The 20,107-nt window shown below is 40.1% G+C and overlaps 2 protein-coding genes across 4 annotated transcripts; one reads left to right on the forward strand and one right to left on the reverse strand.

Moving 5' to 3' along the window:
• The first annotated feature begins 440 nt into the window (after positions 1–440).
• On the forward strand, positions 441–15,920 carry LOC143459181 (uncharacterized). 2 transcript variants are annotated; one of them, XM_076956205.1, is made up of 9 exons: positions 441–507; positions 992–1,372; positions 12,297–13,242; positions 13,523–13,694; positions 13,814–13,902; positions 14,077–14,232; positions 14,491–14,622; positions 15,121–15,235; positions 15,780–15,920. In XM_076956205.1, the coding sequence occupies exons 2-9, from the start codon at positions 1,056–1,058 to the stop codon at positions 15,878–15,880; spliced, it is 2,028 nt and encodes a 675-aa protein (XP_076812320.1). In that variant the 5' UTR covers positions 441–507; positions 992–1,055; the 3' UTR covers positions 15,881–15,920. The 2 variants fall into 2 exon arrangements, with proteins under 2 accessions (XP_076812320.1, XP_076812319.1); XM_076956204.1 differs by lacking the exon at positions 441–507 and adding an exon at positions 590–606.
• Positions 15,758–18,567, reverse strand: LOC143459182 (HSPB1-associated protein 1-like). Of its 2 annotated transcripts, none has more exons than XM_076956207.1 (5): positions 17,987–18,567; positions 17,596–17,906; positions 17,156–17,283; positions 16,866–16,992; positions 15,758–16,731 (listed from the first exon to the last, which is right to left on the reverse strand). In XM_076956207.1, exons 1-5 carry the CDS (start codon positions 18,174–18,176, stop codon positions 16,198–16,200), a joined length of 1,290 nt encoding a protein of 429 aa, XP_076812322.1. In that variant the 5' UTR covers positions 18,177–18,567; the 3' UTR covers positions 15,758–16,197. The 2 variants fall into 2 exon arrangements, with proteins under 2 accessions (XP_076812322.1, XP_076812321.1); XM_076956206.1 differs by having other exon boundaries at positions 17,147–17,283; positions 17,987–18,566.
• Positions 18,568–20,107: the final 1,540 nt, after the last annotated feature.

Here is a 20,107-nt window from a genome sequence, read left to right on the forward strand (position 1 = left end):
GCAAACGTTTATGGTTCAGTTCGCGGAAACCTTTGCCACGATTCACCATGGTACCATAAACACACCATCCAAGCAATTCCCTCATATATAACACACACGACCACTTTTCATCACTGTGGTGCAAATCATAACTGCTATTATATAGCTCAATCCAGGCGCATTTGTACTTCATAGTTTTCAAAATATCTTACCCGCGAAAAACTGAAATCATATATTCGTCGCGGTCTTCGACCTAAGGCCTTGGCATTTCTGCTCTCCACTGCCGCAAGGACGGGTCGTTTTGCCCGTGGTTACTCAACCGTGAACCAAGTGAATTTCTTTGCCGTAATTTTTTCTTTATTTTCTGACGTCATTGACACAGACACTAGTTAAACAAGCAACTTTTTGCTTCTTACGCAAAGTTGGGTTGTTGCTGGCAATAGTCGTAGGTGGTAAGACGTCTTGAGGGGATGATAGATCGTGTATGGGTGGAGCAGTTGGACCTGTTAATCAATGCTGAACTTAATGGTAAGGTTTCAGCCAGCATCAGAGTCAGCATGTTCTGAAATAGAGTTTGTTAGCTTCGACCAACGTTGGATAACAACAGATGGAACGAGAGCTTACAATGTGTGTAATAACCGTTGCGTTGAGAGTTTAAAAAATTAGTTGTTTTAATAGTACAATTTTCGCCTATTCTTTGCAAGACACCATAGAATTTGAAATACTTTGCTTACAAATCTGCCGTCTATAGGAAAAGCAAATACGCGTTCGTATTCAATACGATCGATCGATCATTCGGAGAAAGAACAGTAATTATTTTGACGTACATGGTCGGCTAACAGCTTTGATCTGGTGAAAAACATGAAATGACTTTTCCGGAGGGCTAGCTTAAAAAAAAGGCGATGATTGACTGCGGTTTTTATGAAGCTTTTGTTCGGCTTCTTGATTATTGGCATCTGTGTTCGGAAAATCATTTTCTCGTTTTCCAACCAGGCAGAGTTTATTTTACTAGTGGTAGCTGCTGTAGTCGAAGCTGCTGAAACATAGAATCGCTTTCGGTGACATCAAAGAGCAAAATGGGGGAGACAAAGGAGAACGGAAACGGATCACTTAGCGCAGAGAAGCGACAAAAATCATCAAAATCGCGATCAATAAAAGGCGGGAGATCTCGATCCGGATCCCAGCGGAGACCAACTGAAAGAGTCGGATGTTTTCAGAAGATCTCTGCGGTTCTAACGCGTGTCTTGTTCATCCTTCACACGTCGGTTGCTCTCTGGAGAGTATGGTTGGTTTATCCTCCACACTACATGTACTTCCTCTGCGTTGGAATCGGATTTCTTCTGATCGAAATGGTCTTCACGTTGGCAGTGCGCCAAGGGAGAGAGTACAAATGGTAAGCTGATTTTCTTATTACGTCATACAATATAGAATTATTACGTCTTACTTTCTTTCAATTTAGGCCTACATGTGGGCACACAGTGTTTTGCTTGCCAGCCCTATCACCGTGTAATATTTATGGTAGAACTGGTTTTACTATAACCGAGATCTTAAAACCGCGGCTCAAAAATGCGACTTTCGTGTGAGTTGTCTTGTGGCAAACATGCAGGTTACTAACTTGTGTAAAGGTCATTTGTGAAGTCGGCCCCACACGAGCTTGCAAGCGATTCTGTCTTAAGCTAAAAATATCGTAGTTTTACCGTACTTAGAGAAGGGTCAAGGTAAGTTTTATAAGTTTTGTCAAGATTAACAACGAAGGTTTACTTAACTCGGGTGATACGCGGCCTAATGTTGTTTGTTGGCTGTTTATACAAGTAAGTTAAGTACATAAGTTTATATTTAAGACTTAGTAATGTCCACAATGAATGTTCCTGAAGCTTTGGAAATGCCTTGAAAAAGGCCTCGTTGAACGTGGACATAAATCATTTGCTTTAACCAAATGCTGATTCCAATAACAGATAGCATACAAGGTCTGCTGCTTCAAAATTTTTATTGCGCGTAAACCCGACTGGATGCGGCTATTGCGTCATAACGTTATGGGATTTTGCGGTGTGGTAATGGTTTTGGGATGGCCTAAGCCAAACCCAGTCTTTCAGCTTTATTGTCTGACTCCTATGATTGTCTTTGACTCCGTTGTTTACTGTCTCTATATTGCTTCTTAAATCAACACAACTTCATAAGTTCAAATTTGCTATATTGTCCGAATAACTTGTCCGAATTAGGATATCGAATTAGCAATATTTACACCATGATCCCATTTTCTTAATAATCCAGTAATAACTTCAATTTTACAGAACAAGGGAAATAACTCTGAGAAGAGAGAGTTTCCACGAGTAAGTGAAGAGAGCGATTTAAACAAAACATTTCTTTTTATACTAAAGTATTGACCAATCAGCTTTTAGCCAATCAGCCCATAATCACGTGTCAGTTCCAATTTAAGCCTTTTTCTCACAAAGAATTCAAACCGCTTTACACCAGGACAAAAAACCACTTGACACACTTACTATATCACATATTGGTTTGAAACTACGATTGTGCTTAAAGATACTAAAACAATACCCGCTACCATAACCACGTGTCGCATATTACACCACGAAAACAAGGTACTTGAAACACTTCATTCTATGTCAGCACGCTAAAAGCTTTGCAAACATTATTATTTTATCTAGACTGGAGAAAAATCAAACTTTATGCAATGCCAAAAATATATAATTAATTTCTACATAATCCCCACAATATAATTCCCCCCACTCAGAAAAGCTTCGAGGTAGGAATGTTGGTTTTGGCATCTTGCAAGATTGTTGTTGGCAGCTTGCAATGTGAATGCAGAATTTGTTTTCTCTCCAGTCAGGATGGTGATGCGGTCAACGAACGTACACAGATGGAATATGCAAAAGAAAAAAAAATAGCAGTAAACATTCTTCACTAATATTATGTTATATAGAAGGGTTTTTAAATATTTTGATATTTTATTGTTATATACTTTTACCACAACCAAAGTAACATAAAAGAATCGTAATTGTAATTTTACACAAAACCTAATACCACACTACATATAAGTAGACACCTACATATAAAAAATAACACACAAACACAAGGTATGAATCAGCTATGTGAACCAGAGAAAACGCAAATGGAAAGGTAATTCGTTCGAAATAAACGTTCGCGCTGTACCTACGTCATAACCGTATAGGACAACGCCGCGACAAGGCCTAATGCTGACGTAAATTGGGGTATAGCGGTTCATTGGGGTTTTCATCGGTATGCCGGACCTCTTGCGTTACAACTAAATCCTCTCTGTTTTCTGGAACATCGTCGGGAGGGACGTTTTCTTCCACGGTTGGCTGACGGATGCGACGGACACGAGAGATGAGAGATCGTGCCAAATCGACTACATGTCCTCTGTAAAACTTAATTGCCCAAATAGTTAAGACAAAGCCCCAAAACATTGCCATGAATAGTAAAATAACCAATATCCCGCCTAAAACAGGATTTGTAATAGAAGATAAAACACTCAAAAATACATTGGAGAAGGTGTTCTCGATTGTGTGTCTGACGCTAGAGAAATCGTAATCCCTAGTTTGATCAGTATTTGCATCTAGAAAATGGTAAAATTTATCATGTGCGAGCTTGAAATGGCTCATCGACACTAACATATTTTGGATGTCTTCAAATCCTTGGTCTTCTTCTGAAGGATAATCATCGATAAAGGTTTCAAAATCAATGTCTGGTTCTGTAAAGTTCACTGGTGCGAAAGACGGCCGTAGAGCTTGCACATCCGAGTCTATTTGACTCAGAGAGTAATTCTCAAATTGATAGAATTGGTTACCAATGTTAAATGAGAATATGCGACCAGGAACATAGGATTCTACATATCGAACTCCTCTATAAAGATTTCCGTCTCGGTAGATTTGACCGAGCGTTTTGGTACCATTATTATAGAAGAATTCAACTAAGGGCCTAGCAGAAAACTGACCCTTATATACCAGACTTCGTAATACGGTTCCCGATACTGGGTAACATTGAATTTCTGTTATAAGATCACCTATGGTGACGGCTGCTTTTTTCTGTCCGCTAATTGCGGTTAAAGTTTCCCCGGGGTATTGACGTGCGACCAGCGCATAAAGAGATGAGACGAGTGTTTCAACTTGACACTCTAGGTAATGTATATCGTCCACTAGATTAGACACATGGTCAGCCATATTGTCATTGCTTTCCGTCATGAATCTTGCAAGGGCACCGGCTTCCGAACTGGACGAGCGGCTATGTACGTCGTTGGATTGCTGTTTGGCTGTCGCGGTTTTGTAAAAGTCTAAAGCTGCAAGCTCCGAACAATTTTGCGGAACCAGAATCAGTCCTGTAGGCGTGCAAATGGCGTTTTGGCTGTAGCATTGAAATGTCTTTTCAGCACACTTTGCACGATGATGCACACTAATCCCAAGAGCTTTGATTTGCACTCGGTATAAATGTTCTTTGTGGTAATGTAGTAACAGTTTATGGACTCCCTGAGGAACAGTCTGAGGACATTGAAACGATTGTTTAAATTTCCATATAATGTTCTGGCTCCCACCATGCAGGAACCCGAAGACACTTGGCACTTCGATAAAGTGGCAATACTCGACATCAGTTTCTGCGTTACCGGATCATACTTTAAAATCGATTTGTTCAGGATGCCATTGATTGTTCGTGTAGTGGTAGTAGAGGGCCAGCTGTAACTGCGTTTGACTTTGTTTCTGGTCGCCCATGTGAATTCGTTTTGCTGCTTCAACTCTCCAACATTTGGTGCTTGAAAAGTTCTTCTCCAAAGATCGCAAGCATCCGGGTTTGGTGCAGGTCCTGCGACTGTACTATCATCGTGACTTTTAGATCCAAAGAAATAATGGGTTGCTATTGAGGTAGTTATAAACGTACGGCATACAAAAACTTCGATGTCGATTAGGCGGTGACTAGGATCATAAATTTTAGCTGTGCATTGGTGAATTGCAGTATGTTTCTTATGCAAACATGGTTCCGGCGGAGGTATAAAATATTCTCCCTTTTTGTAATGTGGTTGACACAGGTTAAAGGTTTGTAAGCCAATTGTCGGTTGGGAGACCACAACTATGCAAATCAAGTACAAGGCAAGTGGCACGTACATGCTTAGTCTTGAAAACGCTTCGGCAAATGAATGTGACGTCCTCGGCTTGTGGTGCGTAAAGGTGGAATGTCGGTTAAGGCGTCCCGATATATGTCGTCGACTGCAATGTCTTCCGCAGTGTCTACCGGAGAGGTCGGAAGTCCACTCAACTCAACGTTGGAATCTGCAGCGATAGAGATATCATTAGTATCACGAACCACTTCATCAACTATATCCGTCTCTTTCATTGGCGGAATGCTTATATCTACAGAATCAAAAACAGGCAAGTGATTAGTATCACGAACCACTTCATCAACTATATCCGTCTCTTTCATTGGCGGAATGCTTATATCTACAGAATCAAAAACAGGCAAATGAGCTACTTTAAGACGGTCTATTGACACATTAGGATGCTGTCCTACAATAGCTAAGGTGAAATACTTGTCATATTTGGCCAAAACTTTATAAGGTCCTGCATACGGAGGAGATAAGCTAGGCCTAGAAGCATCAACGCGAATGAATACATGCGTACAATCCGCAAGACTTTTGTCTATGTACACTGGCGGAGTAGCGTGATGTACTGGCGGTGTGCACCGCAAGGTAGCCATAAAGTCCGTTAAATGTTGCACATATTGAGAAGGTGAAGGCGTGTCATCGTCCAGGGCTTCGAAAAACTGCCCGGAAACTCGTAAGGTAGAGCCATATACAAGCTCAGCTGGGGAACAGTTTACATGCTCCTTGAGCGATGTCCGTAAACCTAGAAGAACTAGTCCCAAGTTGGCCGTCCAATTCTGCGGAAATTCACACGCTCTCAAGGCACCTTTCAACGTTCGGTGGGTGCGTTCCAAAAATCCAAGACAGGAAGGCCGGAATGACAGGGAATGAACAAGCTTGACTCCAAGGGTCCTGCATACGCCTGTGAAAATTTTGCTCATAAACACCTGACCACGATCGGTGTGAAGTTGTTCAGGTACTCCGTAGCGTCCAACAATGTGCAGCAGAAAATTTCTGGCAATGGTTGCTGCAGTGGCGTCTGGTATAGGAATCGCTTCCACCCATTTCGTGAACCTGTCAGCAAATGTTAAAATGTAACGACAATTGTCACTTTCCACCAATGGTCCAACAATATCTGCCAAAATAAACCGAAATCGTTCTGTGGGTTCACTGTGCGGCTGTAAAGGTGTTTTGTTATGTCTGCTAACTTTACTTTGTTGACATGGCAAACATGTGCGACAGAAATTTTTGATATCCGTTTTCATACCACTCCATACAAAGCGTTCTCCAATCTGTTTGAGTGTACTCTTATATCCACTGTGTGAGAGCGAGTGAATGTTGTGAAAAATGACGTCACGATACGCGGTCGGCACGATCGGTCGAAATCTCTTCTGTGAAATGTCACCCAGAATCGAGAGGTCCGAATCCGGAAGTTTACGGCGTTCCAATTTCAGGCCAGTTTGGTCGGTCAGCAGTGCTGTTACAGATGCGTCAGCCATTTGATCTTGAGCGAATTGTTCATAGTCGATAGTATAGTCCTGTAACTGAAAAGTATTGATTTCTATACGGGACAAACTGTCCGCTATAACATTACTAAGTCCACTTTGGTAAATGAGCTTTTCGGTAAACTGAGATAAGTAACTGAACTGACGGGTTTGTCTCGGGGACATTGATGTGCCAGCTTTTTGGAAAGCCTGTGTTATGGGGCGATGATCGGTCACCAGGGTAAGTGACCTGCCAATCAGAATATCTGCAAAGTGCCGGGTGGCCAAAAACAAAGCAGTTAGTTCTCTATCAAAGGTGCTATAGTTTCTTTGTGCTGAGTTGAGCGCTTTTGAAAAGAATGCCAAAGGCTGCCATTTATTGTCAATGCATTGAGCTAACACAGCACCAACTGCTTTTCCCGAAGCATCGCATGACAAAACATAATTTGCATTGATTTTTGGAAAACAGAGCTCCGTCGCTGAAGCTAAACGTTCTTTACAGTCCTGAAAAGCTTGCTGAGCTTCCTCAGACCATGCCAATTTCTGACTGGGCCGTTTGACTTTACACAACATCGAATTAAGGGGAATGAGTAAGGCAGCACAATTCTTAATGAAGCGTCTATAAAATCCAAACATACCCAAAAATCGGCGAAGCTCCTTTACCGTGTCGGGCAATGGGTATTTCCGAATAACAGCTACGCGGTCTCGTAAGGGAAGAATCCCGTTTTTGCTCACCATATGACCCAGAAACTTAATTTCCTCCTGGAAGAAAATGGATTTCTCTCTGTTAATCACCAGGCCGAATTTGGAAAGTCGTTCAAATACAGTGCGTAAATGCTCCTTATGCTCTTCATGCGATTTGGAGAAGATCAAAATATCATCAATGAAGGTTGCCACGTTGGAAACACCTTGAAAAACATGATTCATTAAGCGCTGACAAGTCTGTGACGCGTTCCTGATCCCGAATGGTAGCGAATTATAGGAATAATTCCCAAAAATCGTAGTAAAGGTAGTTTTAATGACATCTGCAGGGTTTACGGGGATTTGATGAAATGCCGCCTTTAAATCGCAAACCGAAAATATGGTACTACCATCGAGTTCATTGAGAAAATCTTGCAGATGAGGTAAGGGGTATGTGTCTCTCGGAATTTGAAGGTTCGCCTGACGAAAATCTGTACAAAGACGATATGAACCGGTTTTCTTTTTGACGAGAACAATGGGTGATGCCCATTGGGATTCCTGTGAAACGGGTGTGATGATTCCGGCTTCCAGCAGCTTGTCCAGCTCCTTTCGTAGTACGCGAGCCAGTTCCGGTGACATACGTCGGCAGCGGCTGAAAACAGGCGGTCCTGTTGTATTGATATAATGTTTAATATTATGTTTAGGGTTTAATTTTAGCCGTAAAGGTGCAGTAATCTCTGGAAACTCCCCCAGGAGCGCCAAAGGTGGCTTAGAATCGCTGTTGTTCGTGTCCAGCACGGGTTGTGTCGCCGAAGGGTCCTTATCTTCAGAAGTGCTTCGGTCGCAGCGTGACGTATTCGCCGCTGAAGCTTGAAGTGGTCCACGTATGCCCACGTCATCGTCACTGATAATGTGATCCAGAGCAGTGCTAGATATGCCAATTTTCTTCCTGATTCCTCCGCAATACTGGGCGGAAACCTGTTCATGAGAATATGGATGGAGTAAACGTCTGTGCTTAACATCTACCAAAAGACCGTAATGGCGTAAGAAGTCAGCTCCCAAAATTGGCTGGCGTAACTTATCACAAATATAAAACGACCATGGACAGCAGAAAGAAAAACCTAAATCCAACTTGAGCTTGGTTGTCGCAGAACAACGGATGCTGGAGTGTACAGTGGGGCCTTGCATCGTGATTGGATGTCGGGCTCCCGTGCCTTTAAAACTACTGGGTAAGACACTGACATCGCTACCGGAATCTACTAAAAATGAAAGGGCAGAATTACAATCATATACATAAAAGGTAGCTCTTTGACTTCTGTTCTCCTCCACCGAATTTAATAAGGGCCGGGAGGAGAACCTTGGCCGTTTTTTGCAAATCTGGCATGGTAGACACATGGTTCCTTGCATTTGTAAGCATTTCGGCCGAACATAGCATGATAATAGCATACAGGTGGTTGGTTATGCTGTTGCGCAACTGGTCTGTTGAAGTGACTACTTCCAGCCCTACGTCCGTCCTGGGCAGGACGAAAAGCTGGACGAAATGTTGCTTGGTGCGCAAACGGAACTCTCTGACGAAAATTTGTATGACCTGCATGGTCCTGCGTATGTCGATATCTTTGTGGTGCACGATAAGACGGATTTGAACGGTACACGTTATCTGCTGCTGAACCTCTTGTATCGTTTTGTCTTTGATTTAGAGCAGTAGTAAGTTGAGTGATACGTTGTTCAAAATTGTCATTAATAAGCATTTGCGTAGCATCCGCCCGTGGAGGTTGATGAGCACTTGTTTTAGCGTCTAATTTGCCTTCTGTCGTTTCCGCAAACATGTGTGGGTTAGATACTTGCAAAATGTTATCTGCTCTATCCGCCAATTCACTCAAAGTCAATTCTGGTGAAGCCGCTAAAATTTTGCGAACATCCGCTGGAAGTCTATCGAGTAAAAGCTTTTTGAGAAGCGTTTCCACCATCGGATCAATTTGACCATGTTGATTAAGTGTGTTTCGCATATCGCGCAGCAAATCACTAGGACGCCTAGTCGTGCTGTTTATATCCGTATCAGACAATAACTTGTTCAAGCGCAAAGCTTCACTGGCCATAAACTGCTTGATTAACTCATGTTTCAGATGTTGATACGGTGCTTCGGCGTTTGGTTGCAAAATTACATGGTTGACACGATCTATATGCCCAGAATCCAAAGCCGAAATAATATGTAAGAATTTCGAACGTTCGGATATAATGTTATGTTCGACAAAGATGTTTTCCACAACAGACACCCAGGCAAAAATATTCTTAGGCCAAAGCTTAGGTATATTCAGCGACGATCCTGAGGCGCGTACACCTCTATCGACTGGTAACCCATCGGAAGCAAAGTTACTACGTGGCGGGACTACGAACGTCGACATGACGGGGTTTTGTCTGCTCGATGTCGATGGAGAAACTGTCAGTTCACTCAAAACTGAAGTAACGACATTTGAATCCGGCAACCGACTTATACTACTATCGGGTACAGTTACGTGGGATGTTACAATAGCGAAGGTTTCCTCGGTAGGGTTAGACATTATACTGGTTCTAGATGTAGGACTTGTTTCTATAAGCGACTTTACAAAATTTGGGGTAGGCGTCTTTCGCGTTGTCCTATTAAAGATAGGCGATAACGTAGGTTTGGTTTTAGTCGAGCGCAAATTATACTTAGAGCTGAAAATTGGTAGAAACGATGCCATAAACTAACAATAAATGAATAGAAAATTACCAAGGTAAACAAGAAATAATAACAAAGACATTACCGCAATATTAAGCAGTTCGATATATGTCCCAAGTACAGCCAACGTCGCAGAGTAGTAATAATCCGAGTTCGTTGTGGCCTTGAACTTCTCGTCTTGCTGCTTGCTCGTCAGAGGTGCGTATTCTCTTCTTGTTGTAGAAGAAAGTCGGGTCACCATTTATGGGATTTTGCGGTGTGGTAATGGTTTTGGGATGGCCTAAGCCAAACCCAGTCTTTCAGCTTTATTGTCTGACTCCTATGATTGTCTTTGACTCCGTTGTTTACTGTCTCTATATTGCTTCTTAAATCAACACAACTTCATAAGTTCAAATTTGCTATATTGTCCGAATAACTTGTCCGAATTAGGATATCGAATTAGCAATATTTACACCATGATCCCATTTTCTTAATAATCCAGTAATAACTTCAATTTTACAGAACAAGGGAAATAACTCTGAGAAGAGAGAGTTTCCACGAGTAAGTGAAGAGAGCGATTTAAACAAAACATTTCTTTTTATACTAAAGTATTGACCAATCAGCTTTTAGCCAATCAGCCCATAATCACGTGTCAGTTCCAATTTAAGCCTTTTTCTCACAAAGAATTCAAACCGCTTTACACCAGGACAAAAAACCACTTGACACACTTACTATATCACATATTGGTTTGAAACTACGATTGTGCTTAAAGATACTAAAACAATACCCGCTACCATAACCACGTGTCGCATATTACACCACGAAAACAAGGTACTTGAAACACTTCATTCTATGTCAGCACGCTAAAAGCTTTGCAAACATTATTATTTTATCTAGACTGGAGAAAAATCAAACTTTATGCAATGCCAAAAATATATAATTAATTTCTACATAATCCCCACAACGTATACGTTCCATCTAAACCATGTTAATTATAGGCTAAGCTTCTTCCCAAAGCAACAAAGCCGAAGGCCAAAACCACACGGGGCGCGCAAAGAATTCTAGTAATTCGAACAAAAATCAAAACTAATGTTTTTCACAAAGCTCGTTATGCTTGACTGCACATCAGCAACAACCGTTGACAAACCTTGCAGGCAAAATGGAATTAGCTTTAATGCTGGGACAGTGTAGGCCTGTCTTGGATTTTTTGATTTCTTTCAACGTTCTTTTGTCCTCTCTGTCCGTGGTATGGTTGACAGAAACAATAAGTAAGATTTCGCATGATGGAATTTTTAATCTTTCACACGTTGCCTAGCAACCATGACTCATCATGGTCAACTGATGCAACCATGTTTTAGATTAGATTCAGAAGGAAACCGATGTTGAATCATGGTGGAAATCACTTGTGCATAACCAGCGTGCGGGATTTTAACAATTTTCCCGACCCTAGAAAAGAAGACGTGTTGTAGCCTATTTGCCTTGGCTCTGGCGCCTAACCCTTTCAACAAAATCTATTTGCATAAAAGGCGTTTTAACGCGATCTAAACCATTTTCACTTGAATTATGGCCGTGAGCATCTTTATTATTTGATTGTGTTGGTCTGTAAAGATGAACAGCCCTCTAACGATTTTTCGTGATAGCGTTTACATAACAAACACTGGCAACATTGATTTTCAAACATTAACTGACATTTACAGAACTCTTTCCACAAATAGCAAATCTGACAAAAAAATGAAATTAACATGATTTCTTTTCGAAATTAAAATCTGTTGACCGCGAAATCACGTGATCAACCAGCGCAACGATCAAATCCATTGCTGTTTGGGAAAGGGGTGCACGCACGCATGCAGCCTATTACAGCGACCCACGTAGAGAAAATCATAAATGACTATAATCACAGTCATACTTAGGTCGCTGAAATGCAGTTAAATATGCCGACGCGGTATCGCCCGATAAATTGAGCCTACCTCGTGTCACTCTGAAATTTACCGAACGAATAGTTACGTTAGTTAAAACGAATAGTTACACGTAGCGCGGTTTGCGAAGTGAATTAGAAAATAGACAAAAGCAGAAACTCATTTTTGTACCTTGTCGCATATGATTAGCACTTTAATCTAAGCGTATTGTTTATAAATCTCGAATCAAATAGAGAAAGTAAGTTATGACGTTGCTAAAACCTTTAAGATTAGTAGACAATAATTTATTTGTCGGTTCATGATTGTGTTAACGGTTTTCTGTATAACTATAAAAATCATTATGTAATTATTGTAAATAATTAATTATGTTGGTCCATATGAGCAGGTTTAAAGCGTCACATAAACTTGATCATTGCACTTTCCTACGTTTAACCTCACCTTGTCTGTTCCAGGTTCTGCCCAAGCGTCTTCTTCTATCTACTTAGCGTCGTGCCTTGTCTCTGGCTACTAGAATTTGCTGAGTTGAACCAATTCTCTAAAACTTCGGTCGTTGCAGGGGGCTGCAACATAACAATGCAGTCACTTTCCAGCGACTTCATATTCACGACAGCCGCGTCGCTCGACAACAATACGGCTTTCTTACGTCGTAACTCACGTCACGTATCTATCGACGTCAATCTATTGGGAGTCAAAGATCATAGATTGGATGAGAGCATCGACCAGTTGTTAAAACGTATGAAGAGGAAAATAAATTCCTTTGAATCCACGAAGAGACGAAAACGACGACGAAACAAAAAGAAATGGTCACGAAAAAGCGGTAAAGATGTCATTGCGGCGTCATCAATCATCGCTAATTTAACCGAAACGGAAGCTTCTGGAATTTTTTCATCCGCTTCCCAACCGAGCCCTTTTGCAACCAATACGCATGCGCAGACCGTCGATATATCCGATCCTTATCGTTTTCCGCTTTCTTCCGCTCACCCAGATTCCGCAGTTTTAATTTCCCAAAGATCCGCTTTATCCTCTTTTCCGGAGACTTCACCCTTGCCGGTTGCCTCACACGCAAACATTCCGCTTATCACCATGGAAACGACGAGCATTTCTACGTCACACGCACGCGATACAACATTCCCTATGATGTCAACAACTGCCATCCTTTGGAAAAGTGCGCAAGAAAGCGTCACAACGTTTAAGGCCTCGAGTGTAGAGAAAATTATCTTGGTCGGTGTGAATTTAGACGACACAACTTCGAGTGCTGTGACGGAACAAAGCTCAATGGGTCAAAGTTTAACGACTACCCGGAAGACAAAACTGGAAAACCTGGGAAAAAAAATCACAGAGTTCGGGGAAAATACTTTGGAGCTGCTGCAGAACACGACTAAAAGAGTGGAACAAATTGTAAGCATGGTTGCATAGGCATTTTAGGCACGGTGATTATAACTAAAAGATAATTAATTTAAGGATTAACCGAATTTTCGAAAATGACTTGCAAATGGCCTTCTTACTAAACTTTGAAAAGGCTTCACAATTGTTAGGATCAGAAGGCTCTTCAAAAGGCTCAGTGATAATCGGAGACTCATCTACAAGACATTTGAAACTTTGAAAACAAGAAATTATATAATTTGCTGCATTGCTCATATAGAAAATTTACTAACGGATATTTGGGATGTTTTTAAAGCTTCAGGGACTGGACCCGGAGAACTGGCTCCTGTCCCTGCACCAAGTCCTCCTGTTTGTCCTGGTGATCGGAAGATGGCTCCTCCCTAAAGGAGAAATCACCCGAGACCAACTCTCCCAACTCCTGCTCGTCTTCATCGGAGTTGGAGCCGATATTCTAGAATTTGTAACAGGTTCGTTTTTTGCATTTTCGCAGTTATTTCAATTACGCGATGATCAAATTAATGTCGTGTGATTACGGCGATGGCTAATACGTCACTCGCTCAATCAAGTGTGCTTGATTACGTCACAGAAACGATAGACCATGACGTGGAGAAAGTGAGATGCAACATGACGCTTCATTATATAATCTATGCCGTTTGGTCGGGAAGTTTAATCCAGGTTGGCAAATAGAATTTCACATCACAAACCACCATAATAAAGTAATTGTTTCCAAATAAAAGCTCAAGTTACGCCACTATCCACAAATTAGGCCTATCCCACCGTTCATTACTTAAGTCTGCTTAGTTACATTATATGACGAGATACCTATGAAACAAGTACAACTGTTTTTAGTTCACTTTGGTGCTGACCGCGGCAAAATCACAAAAGACCCGACTCGGATTCTCTGACGACCAAGTCACCATCATCAGCAAGCGGAAAAGTTGTTGCACCGGTACCGTCTTCAATAAAGCTGATCTATGGGGTATACTGGTCACTATGATGCTTCAGGTCGGCATTACGATTTAAAATTGCTTAAACTATGAGCTATTTTACTGGTGAACGTATTTTACTGTTCTGTTCCATGCGAGTTTCAATCAGTCTTCCGGGTAGATGTGTTTTCAAAGTTTTAAGATCAAGTCGAGACGTTAATTGTAACACTGTTAACTGTTATTTGTACTTTTTTAAGTCTTCTGTTAGCAAACGGCATAATCCGTTATTCCACGTCTCTCATCATTGTATATAATAATTTATCTTCTTCATCGACAGGACATGCCCTTTCTCGCCTTTCGTCTCTACGTCATAATAGTTTATGAGCAGGTTCACCAAATGATGGTCTTCTTCACCGGAAAGAACGTTCTTGTCGTGTGCCTCCAGTTTTATAGATTGATTGTTCTTCAGGTAAGCATTTCATGGTTCTTCAATTCATCCCCGGTTAAGTTAATCTTGTTACGATTGCATTGCTCAAAGCCCGGTTGACATGGAATCCTGAAATCAAGTGTTTTCTCTCGTCTCGCTTTCGTTTGTAATCGGGGAAATAACCGACTGGTCTTGGCATTAAGTTTAACCGTTCAGGCGTGGACTTGGAAAATTTTAAACGCCCGCCGTTATTAGACTGGAAAGCGTGCAATGATGACAAACAAGACACGTTAATAAGCAATAAAACCTGCTTAATTACCTATAAGCAGAACTGTAGACCGTTGCAGGAAACCGGTTTTCACCGAAATCTTTCTTACAATAGCAGCCCTCGCAGGTTTAGTTACGTATTAGCAGCCTGTGCAAATATTATGCACTAGAAAACAGTTGATATACTTTTGTTTTGGCTCCTCAGTGATTGCAATCTTCTGACCAAAAGGTAATTTAGGGAATAAAAATACCCTAACCTATCTTTCGTCATAGGTACAGCATAAAACGACGGACGAAGTGACCGACTCCGAGCTGCAACCTCTCAAGGAAACTCTTGGAACCCTGGCCACCAGGTCGAGAAGTTCCTCTGTCGACGACGCTATCAAAAGTAAGTCGCGTTACAAGTGTTGGACGATGTATTAAGGTGACTGCACTTTACGTAAAAGTTTTGTGACTTTGGTTTGGTAGCTTTTGGACCGGTGCTATCTTCGCCATGACAATATCGTGAAATTCAGGCAAGACAAAACACAGGATAACAGCTTATTGTAACACGTAAATAAGCTTAGTAAATAGGGGTTCTAGCGAAGGAGAATCACCCAATTCTTGGAGGTGAATTTGCGAAGACTGAATCTTTCGTCAGTCTGATGATAAAGCTTCTGTACCACCGTACTATATAAATTATGTGACAATTTTCCATAATTTCTGAGAAATGACTTTCATTGTTGGACTACAGGGTTAAGCACTGCACGTGAGGGGTTTATTAAATCTGTCTGAAATTGTCTGCAAGTCGGCAATTTTTTGAATAAGGACAGAACTGAAACATTTAGCAGCAGAAACGCAAACGAATTGCTAGAAGTGAAAAATACGTATACTGTATACAGCTTGTGAAGACAGTTTTAATTGACTGGCGTTTTCATATAAAATTTTATTAGACGCTTCGCTGAAGACAAAACATGATGGCAGCTTGGTTGTAAAGATACGGCTCGAAAGTGAAACGTCGATGAAAAGGAAACGAAAAAGTCAAAACTTGTGATGTCATATCCGCCCATCTTTCTTTATTTGTTACAATTTGGAAGGCCTACGCAATTCGTCAGAGCCATTATTCCCTGTTACACGCCTTGTGCGGGTGCATGACGGTCGCAAGACATCTGGCTGCTTTTAGATAATCATTTTGTACGTGCTTTGTGCGGTCGAATTTTTCACGGCTTCAACTCAGTTCCTTGGCTTTTTTCTCTTAAACTTTCTTCCCTGCCATGTGTTGCAATAAACATCGCATGTTTCTCAATATCTTTTGTTTTTGTGTCATAATGTTCGAGATGTGCACGCACAAACACAGGAGCTAGTTCAAACTCAGATGGAGTGTTTTTCTCTCACTCTTGCCAGCAATTCCTTTCTTACACAATCAACAACACTTGGTTGAGACAAGCATTCAACGAAATCTTGAAATGTGACAGAACTCAATGACTGAGCATTTGATTCATTAAGGCGAGGCCTTTTAGAATCAATGTTTTCATGAAACGCATCCCCGTCATCTAAAAATTTCCAGTGCTGAAATATTTCTGCTGCGTGTTTGAGACAATATCGTTTGAGAATGACACCATTAACATCTTGTAAATGTGACGTCTCACTGTCGCATCCACAACCAGTCTGAGTTGTGTCAACCCGATTTTCTTCGACAGGACTAGTTTTGTAGATTGTCTTCATATTCAAACGTTGAACAAGCGCTCTATCAAGTAATGTCACGTTTTCAGACAATGATGTCATTGTTTCTGTGGGATTTAACCAATTACAACAAGCAATGTCATGGTTTTCAGCGTAACCCATACTGGAGCCAACCAATAGTCTTGTCACAGCTTCGCATATGTGATTATCGGCATCATTTTCCTATGGAAAAGGAGTTAGGCTATCACTCAACACATAACAAATAAAATGGTTGTAAAAGAACAGAAAGTTGTTCTGCTAGTTTCAATCACTCAACCTTGACAACATATAACAGAAAAAGGGAAAAAGGTAATTACCATTGGAAACCAGGCATTGATGCTGACGCTCAACTCCATATTCTCAACATAATGCCACCAATGCTGTGGTACGTACAACATATCGCCAGGGTGCAGATCCACAATGTATGGATGACATTTCAAATATCTGTTTTCACAAAGTGATTACCCACTAAATGTCACAGTTGTGAATGAAAACATGAAATCACATCACATGAAAACATTCGTGTCTTTTATACAATGCAAATACACTGGTAACTATTTGCTTATTCACTGCACTATATGACAAAAATTAATCTTACTTTGGATACCTGGTGACATCTGGTTTGGCAACATCAATTCTACTGAAAACACTTGATTCTTCATATGGCAGTCTTGTTGGGTAAAGGTATTCGGAGTCCGAAGGAGGAAAGAGAACCCATCTTTTGCTTCCAAACACCTAAAATCATTCTGTTTCTGAAAATGTCTTTATAGTATGAAGTAAAAATTGTATGAGACTAAAATAATTTAAACAAATATTCACTGAATGAATATCGGTAAAAACGGAATTTTTCTGAACCTTGTTTCAGATCAGCGACACTTAGCAAATGTTGAATATTTCATTTTCAGCAAACAAAATTAATCATTAACTGTACTCTACAGTGCCTTTTGTGTCTATTGTTACTGACACCACCTACAACACACGTCAACCAACAATGTTGGCGCTCATAGATCATTGCACTCTCACAGAACAATAGTGTGAAAACGTTACCTGGACTACAAGATTGAATCCATATGTGTCATAATGACAAGGTGTGTTTGCTTTTTTCGTTCCAATCCAAATTGTGCTATCCAGGCCTTCATTTGGCCCAAATCCAAGGGTATGCCACGGCACATAATCAAAGACATCAAAGTTGGTAATATTGCCGAACAAATCTCTCATATAAATGTAGTCCGCGTACCCCCAACATTCGTTTGGATCAATCCCTTTAAAATCCAAACCACTGTTCTGCTTCTTAATCCAAGCAAGGAATTCCTTCATTGTAGAATGCACATATCTGCAATCCCCTTCCCACTGAACGCCTAACCAAGAGAGAGTCTTAAATATTTTGATTTGGTGAAACTTGTTTCAAGCTTTTTTAAGTATTATGGTATTGACAAACCTGGGTAATTTTGTTTTATTTCTCCGATTCTAAATTTCAGTTTCTTGTCATTCAGAATATCACTAAGTGCTTCAGGAGTTAATTTTAAAGCCTCCCATTCTTTTATTTGTGAGAAGTTTCGAAAGATTGTTGGCCTTTTAATGCACCCATTTAAAATATATGTTTTGATATCAATAAAGTTGCAATCCATCTGAAATCACAATCAAATTTTCTGTAGATGGATTAAATTGATACATACAGGTAATTCAAATTTAGTGGTGAAATGACTTGTGCTAAAGTCTACCAATAGATATTTCATTAAATAAAATCAATTGCAGTTTAAGAAAAACAAGAAAAGCTTTGATGTCTTTTAAAACAGAGTTTTAGAAGCTACAAGTTCTAACAGGAGTAGGCCGCGATAGATTTTAATATTTATAATTTTTTGACATCAACCTTACCGCCGAAAACCTTCTTACTTAATTTAAATAGATTAAAAAATTAAACTATAAATTACTTTGTGCTATTACATCGATCTGAAAGCAAGTTGCCAAAGAAAATACAACAAAACAAACCTACAATTAAAGAATTAGACGCATAAACGAGTAAACTAAAACCTAAATCATTTTTAAGAGACAAAATATTTCATTAACCACGCGGCTGGTACTGTAGTTGGCCTGGAAAATGCCACATCCTTGGTGGTTCAGTTCTGTACTCCCACACATTGGTGCGATTCTTCATTAAAGTGTCAGCTTTAGTTTTTTCACTTTTCAAAAGTTCTGCTCTTGCGCTGACGTCACCATGTCTATGCCATGCAATGCAGTTTTCGTAATCTCTTTTCCATTTTGCACAGTCAAGCTTTGTATCGCCATAAGCATAGTATCGATGAAATTTACTTGACCACTTGCTGCAGTCTTTATATTCATTCCAATATAGATCACATTGCTGTGAAGATTGCTGGTCATGATTTGACGAACTCATTTTATTTCTCAGAAAAAACTACTACTGTGGTAAGTCCGCAAGTTAAAACAGCGTTTTCTCTGTTAAAAAAACAGAAGGTTATATACCTAGGCTAGTGGCTAGCCTAACATTCAAAAATTGATGGCTGGATGAAATGTGATGATGATCGATCACACTTCCCAGTTCTTAACATTACACCGAACTAAAATAAATTAACCTGTAATTATCCTCAATTATAAGTCTATGATATTACAGCAATAGGTCTAACGTACGTTACGAAACCACATCAGTCCGCATGACCGTCAGCAGATTGCCACGAAAAATGCTTATGACTGAGTGGTGTAATCAATCAATCAAAGCAGCAATATTAACAAATTTCTATTTTGGGAAAGCCCCTAAAAGTGACATTTTTAATCTTATAGACATCTTTGCAATGTTTCGGTCGAAGCTAAAGTAGAAACAACAAGAAAATTGGTTGTTTTTTTTGTGTTCAAGTTGTCTAAATTGTCAAAGTAAAGAAAGTTACTTTTATTTTAAGTTTAAATTAGGACAAAGGCAGAAGAAAAGTATAGGGAACTGCATGGTATTAAAAAAATAAATACAAAAGCAAGAAAGGTACTACCAATCAAAACATTCAGCAAAGGTTGTGAGGACATGTTTAACTCATTTTAAGGGCAGCACGAATAAGATCAATGATATGGTGTGAACTGGCGAAAAAAAGGTAAAAAAGGAAAAGGTAAAAAATACTATTTATTAATACGGTTAATTAATACTACTATTTAAAAATACGGTATTTTACAATAACAAACTAGATGTAAAGATAATAATAAAAGAGGGTTTTTAGCACAATATTTTAGTTCACTTAACTTATACCTTATCGCTACAATTAAACCCTCTTCTTATTCTCCAGTACGCTTGCAGGAGAACTAAAATCTCCTCTTGCAGCGTTGCACAATTTTTTCTCGGGATAGCCATCGAACTATTGCTTGAAGCAAAAGGCTTGAATACGCTGAATTTAGTTCATCGCAAAGTTTTGAAAACTTTCAAAACTGATACTTTGGCACAAAATGACAAAACTTCAAATAATATTTGTCACAAATGTTTTGTAACAAGCACTTCGTGATGATTTATTCGTTTTTATATAATGCTTGATACTTTTTTCCTGATTTAAGCTACCAACCCCGA

This window comes from Clavelina lepadiformis, chromosome 5 (assembly GCF_947623445.1).
Source record: "Clavelina lepadiformis chromosome 5, kaClaLepa1.1, whole genome shotgun sequence".
Taxonomy (NCBI): Eukaryota; Metazoa; Chordata; class Ascidiacea; order Aplousobranchia; family Clavelinidae; genus Clavelina; species Clavelina lepadiformis.